The sequence below is a fragment of the Sciurus carolinensis genome, chromosome 1 (assembly GCF_902686445.1).
Source record: "Sciurus carolinensis chromosome 1, mSciCar1.2, whole genome shotgun sequence".
NCBI classification, from domain to species: Eukaryota; Metazoa; Chordata; class Mammalia; order Rodentia; family Sciuridae; genus Sciurus; species Sciurus carolinensis.
This window is the reverse complement of record NC_062213.1, coordinates 207,775,454-207,792,663: the sequence shown is the minus strand read 5'-3', so window position 1 is coordinate 207,792,663 and position 17,210 is coordinate 207,775,454. Positions and strand designations below refer to the sequence as shown.

The 17,210-nt window shown below is 64.7% G+C and overlaps 1 protein-coding gene across 8 annotated transcripts in view; it reads left to right on the top strand.

Annotated features, from left to right (window-relative positions):
• Positions 1–17,210, top strand: part of Plch2 (phospholipase C eta 2) — a 70,029-nt gene that overhangs the window by 30,157 nt on the left and 22,662 nt on the right. For 6 of the 8 annotated variants that reach the window (XR_007109150.1, XR_007109149.1, XM_047556186.1 and 3 more), the window contains 3 exons: positions 12,459–12,605; positions 14,259–14,502; positions 14,719–14,848. Coding sequence is in view for 5 of the 8 variants with exons in the window: in XM_047556186.1 (XP_047412142.1) it covers positions 12,459–12,605; positions 14,259–14,502; positions 14,719–14,848 (521 nt within the window). In the remaining 3 variants the exon portion in view is untranslated. Of the gene's footprint in view, positions 1–2,340; positions 2,546–12,458; positions 12,606–14,258; positions 14,503–14,718; positions 14,849–17,210 lie in introns of those variants that run through there. The other 2 variants (XR_007109152.1, XM_047556195.1) reach the window with 2 other exon arrangements.

Here is a 17,210-nt window from a genome sequence, read left to right as displayed (position 1 = left end):
CTGAGAGAAACTGGAGGTGGATACTCTGTGGGGTCTTGGGTGGGCAGCATGAGGTGGTGGTCACCTCCCAGGAAATACAAGAAGACCTCAGGGTCACCTCCGCTAAGGAAGGCATCTGCATGGTCAGTGACTGCCACCCTGTGCAGAGCCTGAGTCTAGGACGTGTGAACACGTGTGAGGTACTCCTACTGAAGGTCGAGGAAACAGGCAGAGAGGGTGGGCCCTGTCCCCCTGAGGCCTGGCCCAGAACCTCCAGGCACTGTCCTCTGGTCCCTTTCCTGGCAATGCCTGGAGCCCACAGTCAGAACCAGCCTTAGACTGGCCCTACAGGGACAGGGCAGTAGCTTAGATCAGATGGCAAGGTCCATCCCAGGGAGTGGGATCCACGGGGGTGGGGAGCTAACCTCTCCCTGCAGTAGAGGCTTAGGCTCAGCAGGGCAGTGTGGTGACCCTGCTCCTGATCCCAGCACCCCAGAGAGGACAGAGGTCACCAGGGACCCCTGGCGCACACCTCTCACCCTGTGGCCTTCTTCAGAGGAGACTCGACTCCCAGATCTCAGGCTCTTCCTCACCACGGAGCCTCCCCACCCAGGCCTACCGCTCCTGAAGACAGAACTCTGCCTAAATGCCCAGAAAGGAGGCCAGGAGATCGGAATCTTAGCAAATTAACATGTGCAATAGGGTTTAATCACTCTTTTAATCGCAGCCGTGGTAGCAGAAATCATCTCCTGGCTGAGTGCGGGGGGCGGGGCCGGCCACGCAGATGGATTATTCATTAGAGTCTGAACTTGGGTTTCTCTGGCTTTTCCAGTGTGGGGGGCGGGGCCTTCGTCCACTCCAGGAGGCAGGAGCCAGACTGGGCTCTGCGCCCTGCACCGGGGGCAGAGCGGGGCCTGAGCGCCTCTCCTCCCGCTCCCTCTTTCGGGTCTGTCTTTGGGTTTTGTCTCTCTCCCTTGCTCCTCCCTCTCTGCCTCAGTCCTGCTTTCCTGAGATGTGGTGCACTGGCCTGCTCTGGGGCGACCTGGACCACCCTCACTGCTCCCTGGCTTCTGACCACACTCCTGGCAGTTTCTCTCTCCTGGCCCTGGCTGACCCTACCGCAGCTCCAGGACCCCCTCCTGTCCTGGCCAGCAAGGACCCTCACTCAGTCTTGGTGCCAGAGGAGGATGCCCCTCACTACTGTGGCTCTGCTCAGTGAGGTGGACACAGGCCCGGGGACCCTGATTGGGTATGGTCTTGAGAGACAGTGTCCATCAAAGGACAGGTCCCAGAGTTCAGGCCAGAGCACCATGAGTGGCAGGGGAGGGAAGGCTGCCCTTTAAGGGTGCCAGGCAGCCAGGGCCAGGGCCTTCCTTGGGCAGGACACAGCTGGCAGCCAGACTGGTGCTGGCTTCCCTCCCACTCCGAGCCTGGGGACCTCGCCTGGCAGAAGGCCGTCCTACCTTAAGGTGGTGGTGGCTCTGGGTGCCCAGAGGTTGCTCCAGCCAGAGTTGCTGGGGCTTGTCCTCCTGCCTGGCATCCCTGCGGGCAGCCCCAGGTCCCTCTGGGACCCTGCCAGGCTGGCAGCAGGCAGAGACAGGCCTTTCCAACCCCCTCAGGGGTGGGACAAGGGGTGTGGAAAGGAGCACTGCTGTCAGGCAGCATGGTAGACCCAGCAGGCCCTTGTCCACCTGGCCAGGGGTGGAGGGTGCACAGCTCAGCACAGGCCACAGCCTCTGGCCCTCTGCGCCTCACCCCCTGCAGTGGGGTCCATTCTTCAGCATCCCCAGGTGGCACAGCCTGCACAGCCAGGTGTGAGGACTCACGGGGCATGCCTGGACACAGGCAGGGAGGGACTTGGAACCTTTGCCAGGAGCTGGCCCTGGGGTCAGGCCCCCTGGAGACTGGACACCCCAGCCCAGGGCAGCTATGAAATGTCACCTCAGCTACCCCTTAAAGCCTCAGCCCTTGAAGTGCTCCTAGACCCAGCCATGGGACCCTGTGGTCAGCTGGTGTGTCCAGATAGGGGGCATTTGGCTCCTGCTGTGGGAGGGAGAGCAGCTATTCCTTGAGTAGGAGGGCTGCCTCCTGGAGGGAGGGGGCAGGGTGGTTGGCAGGTGGTCCCTGGAGCCACTGGCAGGAGCGAGTGACGGCTCCCCTCCCCTCCTGGCCTCTGAGCAAGCTGGCTCAGCGCCCACCAGACCCGGTGTGTTCCCACCCACACCAGCTCTGGCGGCGGTTGCCCGGCAGCCAAGGGTTAAGGGCAGGCGGGGCTCCCGCGGGAGGGGCGGTCCCAGCGGTGTCGTGGCGCCTCATCCCGCCCCGCCCCTCCCCTCCTCTCCTTTGCGGGCGTGCGACAGCATCGCCAGCATCGTGTGCGCGGGCAGCAGGCTTTGAACCGGCATGGGTGCTCTGCGCGGGGCGCCCCGGCTCAGGCCGGGGCTTGGGGGGTGCTGGGGGCCGGCGCGGGGCCCCGGCCCCCTGGGGCTGTGCCGGTAACAGTGGGGCTGGTGCCCGTGGGCCATGGCAGAGCCCGGGCCCCCCGGAGGGCTCACCCAGGACCAAGGTAAGTGGGCAGGAGGGTCCCTAAAGGGGGCTGTGACCCTCGCTGCGGGATTCCAGGGCCAGGACTGTTGCTGGCCCATTGCCTCTGGGAGAGCAGTGCTTGACCCCTCCCTAGGGTCTCTGGGAATGCAGCCAGTGACCCCATTGTCCAATTGCTGACCAGCCCCTCCCCTCCACAGCCCTATGCTGCCATCCTGCAGAGAGATGCCCCTGCAAAGGTGCGGAGGCCCAGGTGAGCAGCTGGAGGAGGCAGCCCAGCCCCGCTTCCGCCCCTGACTCCAGCCGGGAGAGGGCAGGTCTTAGGAAGTTGGGGTGCTGGTGGATCTGCCCTGTGGATCTCTGGGCGCTCTCCTGGCCCAACCCCACTGCCTCCTGTGCCCCCGAGCTTTGGTCAGCACCATGGACAGGGCAGCATGGCCCTCCCTGGAGTCCAGCATTCCTGCTCAGATCTGTCCCACTTTCCTGACCTGGGGAACGGGCATTGCCCTAGGCAACAGTGCAGAGCAGCAGGGTGAGGAGCCCTGAGGCTGCCCAGTGCTGCCCGCTGCCCGCAGAATCAAGGCTGGGTGTGAGCAGGGCTGCCCACAGGGCTTCTGAGCTGGCAGTGCAGAGCTTCCCTGGGGCAGGGTTTCCATTTGCCCCAAATGCAGACTGAGCTCTGGGTCAGGTGTGGGAGTGGCTGAGCGTGAAGGGGGCCTTTGCTTCCGCAGGACGGCCCTCAGCTGGACAGCAGGAAGCGCTTCCTGAGCAGGAGAGTGGGAGCTTGTCTCCTAGTGATTCGTTTGGGTCCCGGTTGTTCTGGACCCCACTTGTTCTGACTCCTGATTGGCATGACTGCCTGGGAGGAGCTGGGGCAGCTGGAAGGGCTGTGTGGCCTCATACAGAGCACCCACCCTCTCTGAGCCTCCAGGGACAAGAGCAACAGTGTGGGGCCACTTCACAGGGCAGCTGGTGAGCACCTGGAGTCAGTGTGTCTGCAAAGTGTCTCGCAAAGGGTCCCTGAAAGGAGCCGTGGTTCTCCCTGGGGATTCCAGGGCCTGGCCTGTGCCCCTGCTCCAGGAATGTGTGTCCCTCTGTCCCCTCCTCCTCCCCTCCCAGCTGAGATGGCCTTTTAAACGGGGGGCAGTGTGGCTGGTGTGGACTGGGCTGCCAGTGCAGGTGCCCTTTGGGACCCCCACTCCTCTGGGTGCTTCCTGACCACAGCCCCCCAGGAGGTGACAGTGTTTCCATGGGCGGGTCATCCCTGGGGAGGACCTGGCTGCATGTCTGGCCCATCTGGCTCACGAGAGCCCATGGACCCAAAGTCCTGGGTTGGCCACTCAGCCCAGGACACCTGGGCTAATGGGACAGAGGCTGTCTCCCAAGGCCCAGGGAGACTCGACCAGGGCTTTCAACCCCCAAAGGCAGGGACCTGGCCGAGGAGGGGAGAGGATGGCAGCAGTAGCTCTGGGCCCTGTTCCCAGCCTCCATCTTCTGGGTCAGGGCCGGGTGCTGTAGGGACGACCACAGGAACATGGTCCTTGCAGCCACGGTGTGCTGCCCAGGACAAAGCAGATGGGATGGTGCCCTGGGCCCAGCCCTCCTTCTGCACCACTAAGGGGCCCACGAGGAAGACTCCCTGCACCCTCCCCTGGAGCTCCAGGGCTGGCCCCCCCAGGCAGCGCCTCTCCTGGGCAGAATTAGGGTGCCGGGGGCCTCTGCAGGCCAGGGCCCCATGGCTGTGCCCGTGTTCACCAGAGCTGGCTGGGAGGGGCTGAGGAGGGGCTGAGTAACTGGACGCATCTGTTGGGATTCTGCTTCCAGCACAGCCCACGTGGGCGCTCCGCAGGCTGCACGGACTTCCTGTGTGGGGATCGCGCGGGCCAGGGTGGCGGCTGCGGGCCCCATTCCTGGGTCGGATGTTTTCTCTGGCTCCTGGAAAGTCACCCACCTGGGCAACCCCGGGCACGGGGACCTCACATCAGCCAGGCGAAGGCCCTAGGACAGGGCCTTCTGTGGGGTGGACAGCCTCAGGAGACAGGAGCTGCTCAGGTGTCAGGAGTAGCTGGCCCCCCGGGAGCCCCTCCAGGTCCACCCAGAGGGAAACCAGGCAGGAATCCTGCCTCGGGGGCTGCAGGCCACTCTATCCTGGCGGCAGGTCCTGCAACCTGCTTAGGCCTGGTAGCCATGCCCCTCCCAGGGACTCGGGCATTTGTGACTTCATGAGATGCCAGGAAACTTTAGGAAGTCAGCCTGGGAGGGCTGGCTCCGTTTCCAGAACACCCTCCTCTGAGGCTACTAGCCAGTGCTGCAGAGGTGTGGAGGGCCCAGGGCTCTCCAGAAGCTGCTCCCTGGCCTCCAGGTGGCCTGGGCTCTGGCACGGTGGCATTGCCCGGAGCCGGGCACTGACCCAAGGTGCTCAGCCCTCCTGTGCTTTCTTTCCCCTTGGACTCTTCCTGGCCCCTCCTTAGGCGGCCCATCTCTGCCAGCTGCTCCCCTTCCTCCTGCCTGGCCTGGGCTCCAGGTGGTAAGGAGAAGGTGGGGGAGGGTTGGCTCTGCCCACAGCCTAGCGGACACTCCCTGGGAGTTTCAGGCCCCCCACAAAGGGCTCCATCTGGTGACTTTCCAGGTTTAAAACAGCCCCATCCCAAGACGACTCCCTCTCTAGCTCCTCCTGGAGTGTCCTGGGCAGTGACTGGGGGGCCAGGATCTGTCCCCCATGCTGGCCAGGCACCTGTCTTCAGGGAGACCAGTCCAAGTGGATGTGCATCTGCTCAGCCGGGTCTGCCAGAGGGTGAGAAGACAACTGAGGCTCAAGGAAGCCAGTTGTTGGTGTCAGGGACAGGGCCCCAGGGACACAGGAACGAGGGGCACCTGCGGGAGCAGGAAGCTGTGAAATGGACTATTAATAGAGTCCTCTTCTGTCGAACGTGATTAATGCCGCCGCCGTGAGCTGAGCTGCCACATGCCACCAGCTGGGACTGTGAGGGGCAGGAAGGGGAGCGTTCTCTGGGGGGACTCTCACTGAGGCTGGGACTTGACTCTGGGGTTGAAAGGTGTCCCTGGGCTCTGCTGGACAGTCAGAGGAAGACCTGATGTTGGGGACTCCCTGGACTGAAGGCACCGTCCCCTGTGGCCCACAGTAGGCAGACTGTAAGACTGCCCAGAGGGGACTGGTCTGGGCAGCAGCCAGAGGCCACCTACATAAGAAGGGCCTTCTCTGCAGGGAGGTGCTGGGCATTGGATACCCCTGGCCTCAGAGAATGTCCTGTTCATTGCTGCCTCTGCTGACTGCGTGGACCATCCCAGGACTGACAGCACTTTCACAACTGGAGAGCTATGGACCTGTGTCCATCAAAGTGTCCCTGTCCCCAGGTCCCTGTTGGGTGGTGGACCACAGGAAGGCCCTGCTCGCCCTTGTCCTGGGCTAAGTCGGGGCTGGAGCCTGGAGTCAGTGCTGGCAGCTAAGGATGGTGGGTTGCTGCCATCCCTCTGTCTAGCAGCGGAGCCAGGGCTGGCTGCACAAGGCCCAGGGACCTTTGGGAGTGGGTGGAAGGTGGGGCTCAGGCCAGGGTGAGCCAGGGACAGCCATGGGGGACCCATTTCCACTCCCTGGGATGCTCGCTGTCCCTGCCTGCCCCTGGGGTCTGAGAGCTTGGGTGGGAGAGGACAGGGTGGCCAGAAGCTGCCCAGGTGGGCAGAGTGAGACCTGGCCAGCCTTCCCAGGGCTCCGTCCTTGCTCCTGGGCTGCAGCGCCGTCAGGGTGGGCTCCCTCCCCCACAGAGCCCTCAGCACCCTGCTGGAAGCCAGCTGCCTGCCGTGCAGGAAGGTCACTGCTGGGGAAAAGTGTGTCCCCTGAGCAAAGCACCTGACCCTGAAGTCCCTTCCCCAAGCTTGTCTGGGGCTGACCCCATCAAATGACTCCAGGCCGGCCATGGCCTTGTCTCCACCGTCCTCCCCAGAGCCCCTGGAGGGCTGGCAAGCGCTCGGGGTCCTGCTGGGGAGGGCTGGAGGAGCCGACTCACACTCCCTGAGAAGTAAAAATAGTTGGGGAGGAGGCGCCCGGACGTGCGGGGGGACGCGCTGCTGCTCTCAGCCGTTTAAATTGCCTTGGCCATATGTGTGTGGGCCCATGCCTCCCGCCCGAGCTGCTGGGCCAGGGGCCGGCTCATCCCGACGGGCGCCCTGCAGTCTGGGCAGGCGGCTGCTTCCTCCGGCCTCCCTTCCTCCCTGGGCACCACCTGAGCACCTCCTGCGTGCTGAGCTGGATGTGAAGATTGAGAAGCGGCCCTGGGAGGGCCAGGGTCACCTCGGCCACTGTGTCCCACACTGCTGACCCTTCTGAGTAGGCGGACCCAGGAAGGGCCCCTCTGAGGGGCCTTCAGGAAGGCAAAGAGGAAAATGAAGAGGCCTCATAGGGAGGCCGCTGGGCCTGGGTGGGCCGGGCTGCTGCTGGAAGTCCTGGAGAGGGCACCTAGGGTAGGACTGCCCCTGTGCCCAGCCCCGACACGCTCGCTAGCAGGTGAAGTGTGCGGTTCCTGCTCCTGGCTCCTGCAAGAGCGCTGTGGGGCCTGAGGGGCCTCGGGACGTGTGTGCATGTGCCACAAGCCTGCGGCGCCCTGCGTGGATGTAAGAGGACCTCGGCTTTCCAGCTGTGCCCGGGGAGGCGCAGGTCTGAGCCTGGTGCAGCCAGAGGCCTGTGGAGTTCTGAGCTCCACCACGGAAGAGCCACACCCGCTGCCCAGCAGTGCAGCCCCTTCCTCCTTCGGGCCTCGCCGAGTGTTTGGTGCGGGTTCTGGGAAGGAAGGAGCCAGGACTGCAGGGGACACCTGATCAGCGGGACACTGGAGCACAGAGATGGAGGTGCCTCAGCAGGTGCCGGGCGGGGCTGAGGAGGTCACAGCGCCCTCTCTTGGGATCAGTCTGGGGCCTGAGGCCCGTGGAACCCTCCCTGTCCCCTCTTCCAGTCTGTCAGTCTGTCTGTCCATCCACCCTGTGCGTCTGGACACAGGTTCTCTAGGAGAGGTCTAGAGCTGGCTGAGCCTGGAGGCCGGAGCACTGGGGCGCCTGCTCCCCTGAAGCAGGCGACGTGGCCTTGCCCCTCCCCGTCCACCACTGGCTCCCTCTCCTGCAAGGACTTTCCAGCGAGGGCCTGCTGGGTGCTGTGTTGAGGAAGTCCTTGCCCGAGGAGCTCCCTCGGGGAAGGTCACTCTGGGGGGCTTTGGCAGCCATGTGAGCCTCAGCAGGGGTGGGTGCTGCCTAAGGAGGAGGGACCTGGGGGGCAGCAGTAGAACCCTGGCCTCCCTGACCAGGGCTGCCAGCCCCCAGCTGGCTTGGACTGGGGGCTGGGGTGGGCTGGGCTCAGCTCTGGCCTCCATGTGAGCCCAGCCAAGTGTGGCTGCTTCCTTAGCCTCTGAGCTTCAGGGGTGGCCCAGGACAGCTGGGCCAGTCTGCACCAAGTGTCCTGGGCCAGGCTCAGTGGGAGAGTGGGCCACCTGTGTGTGGACCACGGCTGAGCTCAGGGCCTTGTGGGAAACTAGGTCCCACTGTGGGTACTCAGGGCAACTGGTGCCCCATGTGGGGCACGCAGGGTGAACTAGGGTGTGCGTGGAGGGTCATGGGGGTTAGGCCAGGTGTGGGAAGGACCCTGGCCCACCGAGTCCCTCTGTGGCCTTGGCACAGGGGCTGGCCTGCAGGAGTCTCCTGGGTAGCTCTCAGGCTGCAACTGGGGTGAGGCTTCTTTGGTGGCTGGCCTGGGCCCCCAGTGTGACTCTGGCATGGCTGGGTGCTCTCTGAGAATGTGGGGTCCTCGCTCCCCCAAACCTGGCTCTTCTGGGAGCAGCTTTCCCACTCTGTGCCTGGAGTTGGGGGTCGGCAAGCCCCCTGGCTTGGGTGGTCAGGCCTGCCTTCATCTCAGAGGGACCAGTGGCCTGGCAAGTGGCCTCTGGCTGTGCTGGTCTTGGTTCAGCTACACCCTGGAGTGACATAGCTGCCCAGGGCTGGCGTTTCCCTGCCATGTCCCCTGCCATGTCCCCAGCCTGGGGCACTGGCTCCCTCAGCAGCTGCAGGTGTGTTCGTCTGTCCCTTCCAGTGTAAGAGGTGGGTGAGGGTCACCTGGTCCCCAGGGCAGTGAAGGGAGCCGCGCCAGCAGAGGCCTGCGTCAGGCGGATTAGCTGGGCCTTGGTCTCCTGGTCAGAGGAGGATTACAGCCTGGGGCTGCTGAGGAGGTGGCGGGAGTCTGGGGTGCAGGGCCTTTGTCCCTGCACTGAGGAGCTTGGACCAGGCCCACTCACTGTGCTCTTTCCCAGAGACCCTTCCAGGCACCGAGTCCTCCCTGGTCACAGCGGGAGGGCCAGCGAGTGGCAAAGAACCAGGGTACCACCTGAGGGAGGAGGGCAGAGGCAGGAGCTGAGACAGGGCAGGAGTACCCGCTGGGGCGAGGCCCAGGCGAGGGAGGATCCCGTCCAGGGGTGGGAGCCCTGCAGGCAGCGGGGAGTGGGGCGTTCCTGGGTTCGAGGAGCTGGCGGGTTGTGAGTGGGAAGTGCGTGGCCTGGCATAGGAGCGATGGATGGAATAGGGCAGAGGGGGCGATGGCGGCACCACTCTGTGCCCAGGGCAAGGCGCCTGGTGGCCCCAGGCACCCTGGGTTTGGGCCACACCATCCTGCCCAGCCTTGGTGTCCCCTCCGGCCCTGGCTTCTTCAGGTCCTTGGCCTGCTCCTAATCCTGGCTCTGGTCCTGCTGCTCCCTGGGGGTTCCAGGCGCCCCCTCCCCAGATGGCCATGCTGTCGGGGGCTCCTGCAGCTTGTCTTTCCAGGGGCCTAGGGCTCACCGCCCTCCTGTCCCAGTGGTTAACAAGTCCCTAATCCAATTCAAGCAGCAAGGGCAGGCTGCTGCCCACCTCCAGCCAGCAGATGAGGTGGGGCTTCTGGCCAAGGCTCCTAATTGGGTTCTGGGTTTGGCTTTGAGTTGATTACCTCGGATCTCTGTAGCTGGCTTCCTGTTGCCCTGGATGCAGGGACAGGCAGGCCAAGGCCACAGGGCGGGCTGGGGCAGGAGGCCCAGGGTCCTCATCATGGGGGGTTGCTGTGCTGTGGTCGTATAATAGCTTCCCTGGCCAGGCTGGCCTGTCCTGTAATGGGGGGCCTGGCCAGGGAAGCTGGCCAGGGAGATGCTGGAGATCCTGGAGCTGTGGAGCCAGCGGAGACGCCCCCATTGTCCCTCCTCTGCCTCAGGGCAGCCCTGCACACTCTCTGCTCCTGGGGTGTGTGACTTCCCTGAAGGCTGTCTGGGGCAGGTTGTGGGTCCCCTGGGACCCTTGGCCAGCTGGCTGGTGAATAGGTGGGTCCTTGAGGTGCCCGACCCCCTCCCAAGGGGGCACCCTGCCCAGGCATGCCTGGTCTCAGGGGCACAATGCGGTGATGACTGTGCCCCTGGCAACAGGCTGCCTCCATGGTTCTGGCCTGGGTAGGCGTGGAAAGGTCAGGCTGGGCAGCGGCACAGCCAGGGTCCTGGAGCTGGGGGCAGAGAGGGAGTCAAAAACCCAGCTCAGGGGCCTACGCTCTCCTGCCTATGCTGGCGCAGACAGGTGACCTTGTGACCTGGGAGAATGCCTGGCAAGTGGCTCAGGTCTGCCTGCTGCTGCAGAGGCTGGGCACTGGGCACTGGGCACTGGGCACTGCTGCTACTTCTGTCCCGCCTCTGGGCCTGCTCTCTTCTGGACTGCGGGAATCCACTTGGAGGTCCCTCTAAGTGCGAGGGGTGTGGGAGTCTGAGCTTGGGTGGAACAGACAGGAGCAGACACCAGCCTCGGGCCCCCAGGGTAGGCAGGTAATGCCCCTGGGAATGGACCCATGGGAACCGGGCCAGGTAAGGTGGTGTCTTTGGGTCCTGGGAGGCCCCATCTGGTCTGCAGTCCTCCCTCAGTCCTCAGCTGAGGCTTGTGGCCCGGGGCCCAGCACGGCCTGCTGCCTTCCCCGTGTCCTCTTGCCGCTGGGTGTTCCCCTGGCCTAAATCCTCTGGACAGCTGGGTTGGATCCAGGAGGATTAGCAGGGTTGGTCAGGGGTGGGGCGCCAGGACTGCAGCTCCCCCAGCCCCTGGGATGCGGCTTCTTCCGGTGGCCCTGGGGTGTGGGTGTGCTGGCCTGAGGGCCTTCTGGGACTGCAGGTGGCAGTCAGGTCAAAGCCCGCAGGGACTGGGCACAGCCCTGGGAGGGACTTGGGGGCTCTGAGGGGGCAGAGGAGGCAGGGGCAAGAACGGGAGCACAGAGGAGCCCTTGTGCCTAGCGCGCCTCTGCCTGACCTGCTGCTGAGGGCCCTCCAGGAGCCACGTCCACCCTGCCATCATTGGGCACGTCTGGCTCCCAGCCATCAGTCACCAGCCGACCATGGGAGCCGTGGCCCGCCTGGCAGATGTGCATCTCTGGGTCGGAGGGGGTGTGGTGGTGTGGCTGGGGTGATTGCTTGGCCCACTAGGTAAGAAGGCAGGGAAGAGCTTCCCTGCTGAGCACTGGCCAAGTTCCGTAGGGCCATGGGATTGTCCAGGTGCCTTGGGACAGTAGGGGCTGCTCTTGGAGGTGTGAAAGGCCTGGGGTCTCTCATCCCATCCTGCACCAACCCGTGACTCCCCTTTCCTCTGGAGATCAGCAGGGTCCTGTGGTGTTGGCTGCCTCACCCCTCAGCCTCTCTGAGCAGCCTGAGCCTAGAGGCTGAACCCGCACTGGTGGGCCAGTGCTGGGCCAGGGACCTGGTGGAATGTCCTGGGTGGGACCTCAGGTCCTCCAAAACTCTTCCAGAGGGTCTGGCACTCTGGAGGTACCTTCTTCCTAGGTGTGGTGGGGTGCGGTGCTGAGCTAGCCAAGATGGCCCCTAGGGCAGTGAGACTGGACAAGAGGAGGAGAGCTGCTGGGCAGCCCCAGGAAGGTCCAGTATCATGTCCTGTGCCCACAGAGGTTATGGTCAGGGCTGTCTGCCTCTGCAGTCTGCTCCGCTGGCAGAGGGGCCCTCACCAGCTGCACCCTCCAGAACCCTGCAGTGACCTTGAGGACCTGTCTGTCCCCTGCCCCCGCTGCGCCTAGCAGGCACACCCATGTCCTTGCCTAAGTGTCCCTGAGAGCCCCACCCCTCTCCTTGTGCGCCCTGTGCCTGTGCCTTCCTTTTGCTTTCTAGTCAGCACTAGCTCCTCCTCAAAGTCCCCTGGCTGGAGCTGCCCAGGCCCTCTGCAGTGCCCACCTGGGGTCCTCACCATGTGCAACTCATGGGGTTTGACTACTCAGCAGACTGTAGCTCTTAGGGCCTGGGCTTTCTGTAATCAGGTGTGCAGGGCACGGGGGCGGGCACTGACCTGTCCCTGGGCTGAGGTCAGCTGACCCTGACCTGGACTCCTCTGCAGCCTTCAGCCCCTTTCCTGTGGACAGACAAGTGAGGTGGCTGGTACCTCAGACCTCCAGATCTGTGCCCTCATGCAGGGTCTCCTCTGTGGCCTTGGGAAGTGGACACATGTGGAGTTGTCCTTGCTGCCCACTGGGGAGGTGGATGTTCCTGGGGCTGCCACAGGAAGGGGATGCTGGCCCTCAGGTGCAGCCTGTGGGTGTGGGGTGGCACCTGCCAGGTCGACCCCAGGCCCAGTTCAGGGGTCTCCTGCTCAGTGGCTCCTGAAAGCCAGGCTGGACACTGGGCAGTGTGCCCAGCTTTGGGCTTTCAGTGCTTGTTCAGTCTGAGCGGCAGCCCCTCAAGTCCAGCCTGTTGCTAGCACTTGTGCAGGTGGTTGCAGGATGGGCCGTGGCCAAGCAGGAAAGGGCAGGTCCTCCCTGGAATCGCACCCGGCCTTGACCCTCTATGGGGGGGCAGGTGGCGTCCTCATGGGGTCTGGGCAGGGCGTGGGTCTCCATGGCCCTCACAGCCCCGTGGGTCTGTCTCTGTCTCTTGCGTGTCCAGTGGAGCGGTGCATGAGCGCCATGCAGGAGGGGACCCAGATGGTGAAGCTCCGAGGCAGCTCCAAGGGCCTGGTCCGCTTCTACTACCTGGACGAACACCGCTCCTGCCTCCGCTGGCGGCCCTCACGCAAGAACGAGAAGGCCAAGAGTGAGTGGGCTGCGTGGGAAGCGGGAGGACAGAGCTGCAGCCACTGGACAGCTGGGGCTGAGCCCCTGTGCCCAGGGTGTCGCCAGGCTCAGGTGGCTTTGGAGTTCCTCAGGGGCCTCTGGACTGCAGGGCGGAAGGGGCTGGGGCAGCCCCCCGGCAGGGCTCCGGGACGTGGCTTCTGGACCTGTGCCTAAGCTGGGGTGTGGGGGGCAAGCAGCTCAGCTGGGGGATAAAAGTGGCCTGAAAATGGAATGAGACCCAAGCCAGGCATGGGGTGGGGCCTGGGCACCAAGTGCTGGCCCAGGCAGCCTGGGTGGCAGCCCTAGGGGAGAGGTCTGCAGGGGCCGCCTGAGCTGACCAGCTTTGTGCAGGGGCAGAGGGGAGAATCAGGACACTCCGAGGGCGAGGTGGCAGGCTTGCGTAGGGAGGGACACACGAGCCTCAAGGCCGGGGGAGCCAGCACCTGCTCTGGCCTTGCTGATGGGCAGGACCCAGGAGTGCCAGGGTGGGGCCTCCGTCCAGTGGTTGCCAAGGGCACTGCCACAGAGCCCCAGGAGGGACCATGGGGAGGGTGTCCTGGACTGGGCCGCTCCTCCACACCCCAGGGGCCAGCATGAACGATCCCTTGGGCCCCAGGAGGAGGAGCCTCCCCAAGGCTGCACAGACAGGAGAAGCCCCAGCACAGTCGGGAGGGTCCACTCTGTGCTGGGCCCTGTTCCTGGCACTGGGCTTCCTGTGGGAACTGAGGTGAGGAGCTGCTATCATGGTGAGGTGGCCATTGCCCACCATGCTGAGCACCCGAGAAACAGGAGGAGGCGGGACAGCCAGGGAGCAGACCAACGCAGGTCAGGGAGGCTGCGGGGAAGCGTGGTGGGGCAGGAACCCGCAGGCTGATCTGGGGCCCCCAGCCTACCCTCCGGAGCCCCCCTGGCCTTGAAAGGATCCTAGTGGGGCAGGAGCAGCATGGGGCAGCTGTCCTCTGGGCCAAGTCTGGGGCCTATATCCTCCCACATGCCGGAGAATAGAGAAAGGCCAGCAGGCGGCAGGTGGTGGGGGCAGCAGCTGTGCTGGGCCCAGGGTGCCTGGTGCCCAGAGGGGCTTCCTGTGGCCTGCACATCTGGGAGAGGTCCTGCTGGAGGCACGGAAACAGATTCTAAACGCTCCTCCAAGCTCCTCTGCTGCTGGGCTCTGTGGCGTCCTGGACACTGTGGCCGGTGATGGACCCTGACAGGACCTGAGCTGGGGTGTGCCAGCTCACCCCGCTGGCCACCCTCTGCGCCCTGCTCCTGCATGTGCTGGCCAGCACATTGTTACGGCAGCTGCAGAGCTGGGAAGGGAGCTGTCCTGAGCTTGGCAGGTGGGCTGGGTTGTCTGCCTGCCTTGCTGCCTGGCTCCATTAATGTGGAGTCCCGAGCCTGCCAAACGTGCCTCAGGAGGGAGGGGGACCGCAGGGTCAGAGCCGAGCGGCAGAGGGGTCCTCAGCCAAGTTCATCTGCTCTTGGACTTCTGAGCAGGCCTAGGGGCCCCGTGGGTGCGGGGGGCTTTGCAGGTGCCAGGCTGCCTCTGGGAGCAGAGGTCCAGCTGCTCAGTTCTGAGCAGGTGCAAGGCCAGACCTCTGAAGGCCATGACCAGAGTCCTCCCACACGCCCGCAGTCTCCATCGACTCCATCCAGGAGGTGAGCGAGGGGCGGCAGTCCGAGATCTTCCAGCGCTACCCTGACGGCAGCTTCGACCCCAACTGCTGCTTCAGCATCTACCATGGCAGCCACCGGGAGTCACTGGACCTGGTCTCGCCCAGTGGGGACGAGGCACGCACCTGGGTCACCGGCCTGCGCTACCTCATGGCTGGCATTAGTGATGAGGACAGCTTGGCCCGCCGCCAGCGCACCAGGGACCAATATCCTTGGGCACTGGGAGTAGGGACAGGCCCCGGGAGCAGACCCCTTGGCTGTCCACCTGGGTGGGGTCCCTGCCCCTTGCCGGGTCACACGTTTGAGGAAGGGAAGATGGGAGGGGTGTGGGGGCTGGTCCTCCTTTCTGGCTGCCACGGCTGCAGGGCTGGGCGGCGTGGCCAGGCCTGCGGACTGGTGTTGGCCCCTAACTCAGCGCCAAAGTGGCTGAAGCAGACGTTTGACGAGGCCGACAAGAACGGGGACGGCAGCCTGAGCATCGGGGAGGTCCTGCAGCTGCTGCACAAGCTCAACGTGAACCTGCCCCGGCAGCGGGTCAAGCAGATGTTCAGGGTGAGCCGGGCACCCGCTCCGGCCTGGCGGGACACCGCCAGGGGCTGCCCGAGGCTGCCGTTGTGAGGGGTCTGGGGCAGTACTTGGGGGCCACACACCAGGGTCTTCAGCAGGTGAAGGGGCCAGCCACCCTGGGCGTGTGGGGGGCCGGGCCCTACAGTGCCGCTCCTGGCAGCCGGGCCTCTGCCAGCCCCGGGGACGGGGCTGAGCACAGAACACAGGCCCTGCCCCAGTTCTGGGCACCCAGCCCCCCGTGATCCCCTGGTCTCAGTGAGGGTACCGGGGCCAGGCAAGGCCCCCTCTGACGGCAGAGGCTCTAGTTGACTGGCGCACGCTGCCCAGCCCACCGCCTGGTCAGGAGTTATGGAAGTGCACCCTGCAGCTGAGCGCAGGCCTTTGTTGTCTGTAATTAGCTCTTTCCGGAGCCTCTGCAGGCGGAGGAACTCTGCTGTCAGCAGGTCCTGCTTTGGGGCAGGAACGGGCTGAGCCAGCACTGGGCCCTCGCCGGCCTCCTTGCTTTACTGCAGCTGGAGAGGGTTTGTGTGTCCAGCACCACGCCTGCCCCCAACACGCCTGTGCGCACACGTGCTCTTGGCCTGTCAGCACCGCTGCGTCCGGTCTCCTGGTGCTGTCCTGCTGGACAGGTGGTCATGCCTGGCTGGAGCGAGCACAGCCGCTGTCTGCGAGGGGCTGGTGCTGTCTGACTGCCCACCAAGGACTGTGGAGGCCCCTTGGGGACAGAGATGGCCTGGGCAGTGGGGCTGGAGGACGGCTTATGTCTGGCATGGGCAACCCCTTCCACTGCCTGCCTGGGGACAGCCTCTGGGGGCAGCTCTAGGCGGCAGTTCCTTCCTCAAGGTGCGGCTACACCTGGGACCAGCACAGTACCCCAGGGGAGCCTCGCAGGAGGAGGGTGGCCGGCCCTTGCTGGAGGGGCCTGTGTGAGAGGGTCCGAGGTCCTGAGATTCTCTGGGGTGGAGCTCTGGTAGCCCCTGCTTGCCCACCCTGCCGTGAGGAGCCTGGGCTTTGGGCACTCATGGGGTGCCAGGGTCCCTCCATGCAGCTCCAGGCCTGGCCGTGCCCTGGCTCCACCAGAGTCTCGGAGGAAGCCCTGGGGAGGGGACAGACTTCAAGCTGGGCTGGCAGGGGGTGGGTAGGTGGGGCCTGCCGCAGGGCTTTGGAGAGGAGCAACTGCGGCCTCAGACCCCACTGGCCCTTGTCCACGATGGTCAGTCAGCCAGAGATGACCCCAGCGCCCGAGCACTTGGCCTCCCACCGTCTGTGCAGCAGCCTCTGTGGTGTTGGAGCCACGGGAGGGGAACTGGCTCCGGTCAGGCTCAGGTCCTGACAACCAGCATCAATTAGGTTGTAAGGAAAATCTTGCTGTTAGTTCCAGCTGTCTGGAGCTGCCTGATCAGAGAAGAGACTGGTTAGGCTTCAACATAATGTCACTGACTCCAAGGATGCTGGAATGTGGGGTGGCCAGCACTCACCTGGGCCTAGCTGCCCAGAGCGCCCGTGGGCCCAGAGGCCTGGCTCGGCCCCGTGGCCCTAGCCACGCTGCCTAGGGTGGGAATGTCTCTGGGGCCTGGGTCAGGCCTCTCTTTGGGGAGGGGCAAGGTCAGGCCCTTAAGAGCATTTCACTCTCTGCTCAGGGACAGGAGCTCTGTGCTCAGATGACTGGCAGGTATCCTGCCTGGACTTAGGACCATGCTGCTCCACCCAGTGGGCAGTAAGAAATGCCCACCCTGGGACACAGTCACTCAATAGTGGGTGACTAGCCCAGCTCCTCTCTCAGAAAGGGGCCTCTGGCCTGCAGTGTGCATGGGTCCATTTGTCCTGGGTGAGGGCAGTCAGGTCTCAAATTCAGGGCCGCCCTCCAATTCAGCATCAGACACACTGGGTGCTGTCTGTGCCTGCTGGGCCCTGGAGCACGTGGCCTTGGGCTCTGTCCTGGCCTTGGTGTGGGCACACAGCATGGGCACTGGGCTCCTGCTGCACACCCAGGTCTAGGCCGGGCCTCAGAGCCAGCAGTGAGCGGCAGGAGCCTCAGCCAGGCCGGCCTGCCCCAGAGCCCTCCCACTGAGGATGGACTGCGCGCTCACTGGTGAGTGTCGTGGGGTAGAGGGGACCTCAGGGAACCTGCACTGACTTCCGGCCACACTAGGTTGTGTGGCCACATGGGGAAAGGCCACCCTGGGGCTGGCACGCCCAGCCCCTGCTGTTGTCCCTGGTGTTGGCCCTGCCTCTTTCCTGGTCCCACCTGTGGACATGCTCATTGGTCCAGCTTAGAAGCTGGAGCTCTGGCCTGCTCCCTCAGTGCCCAGGCTGGGCTCCTCCTGGCCTCCCTGAGGGTCCCTGG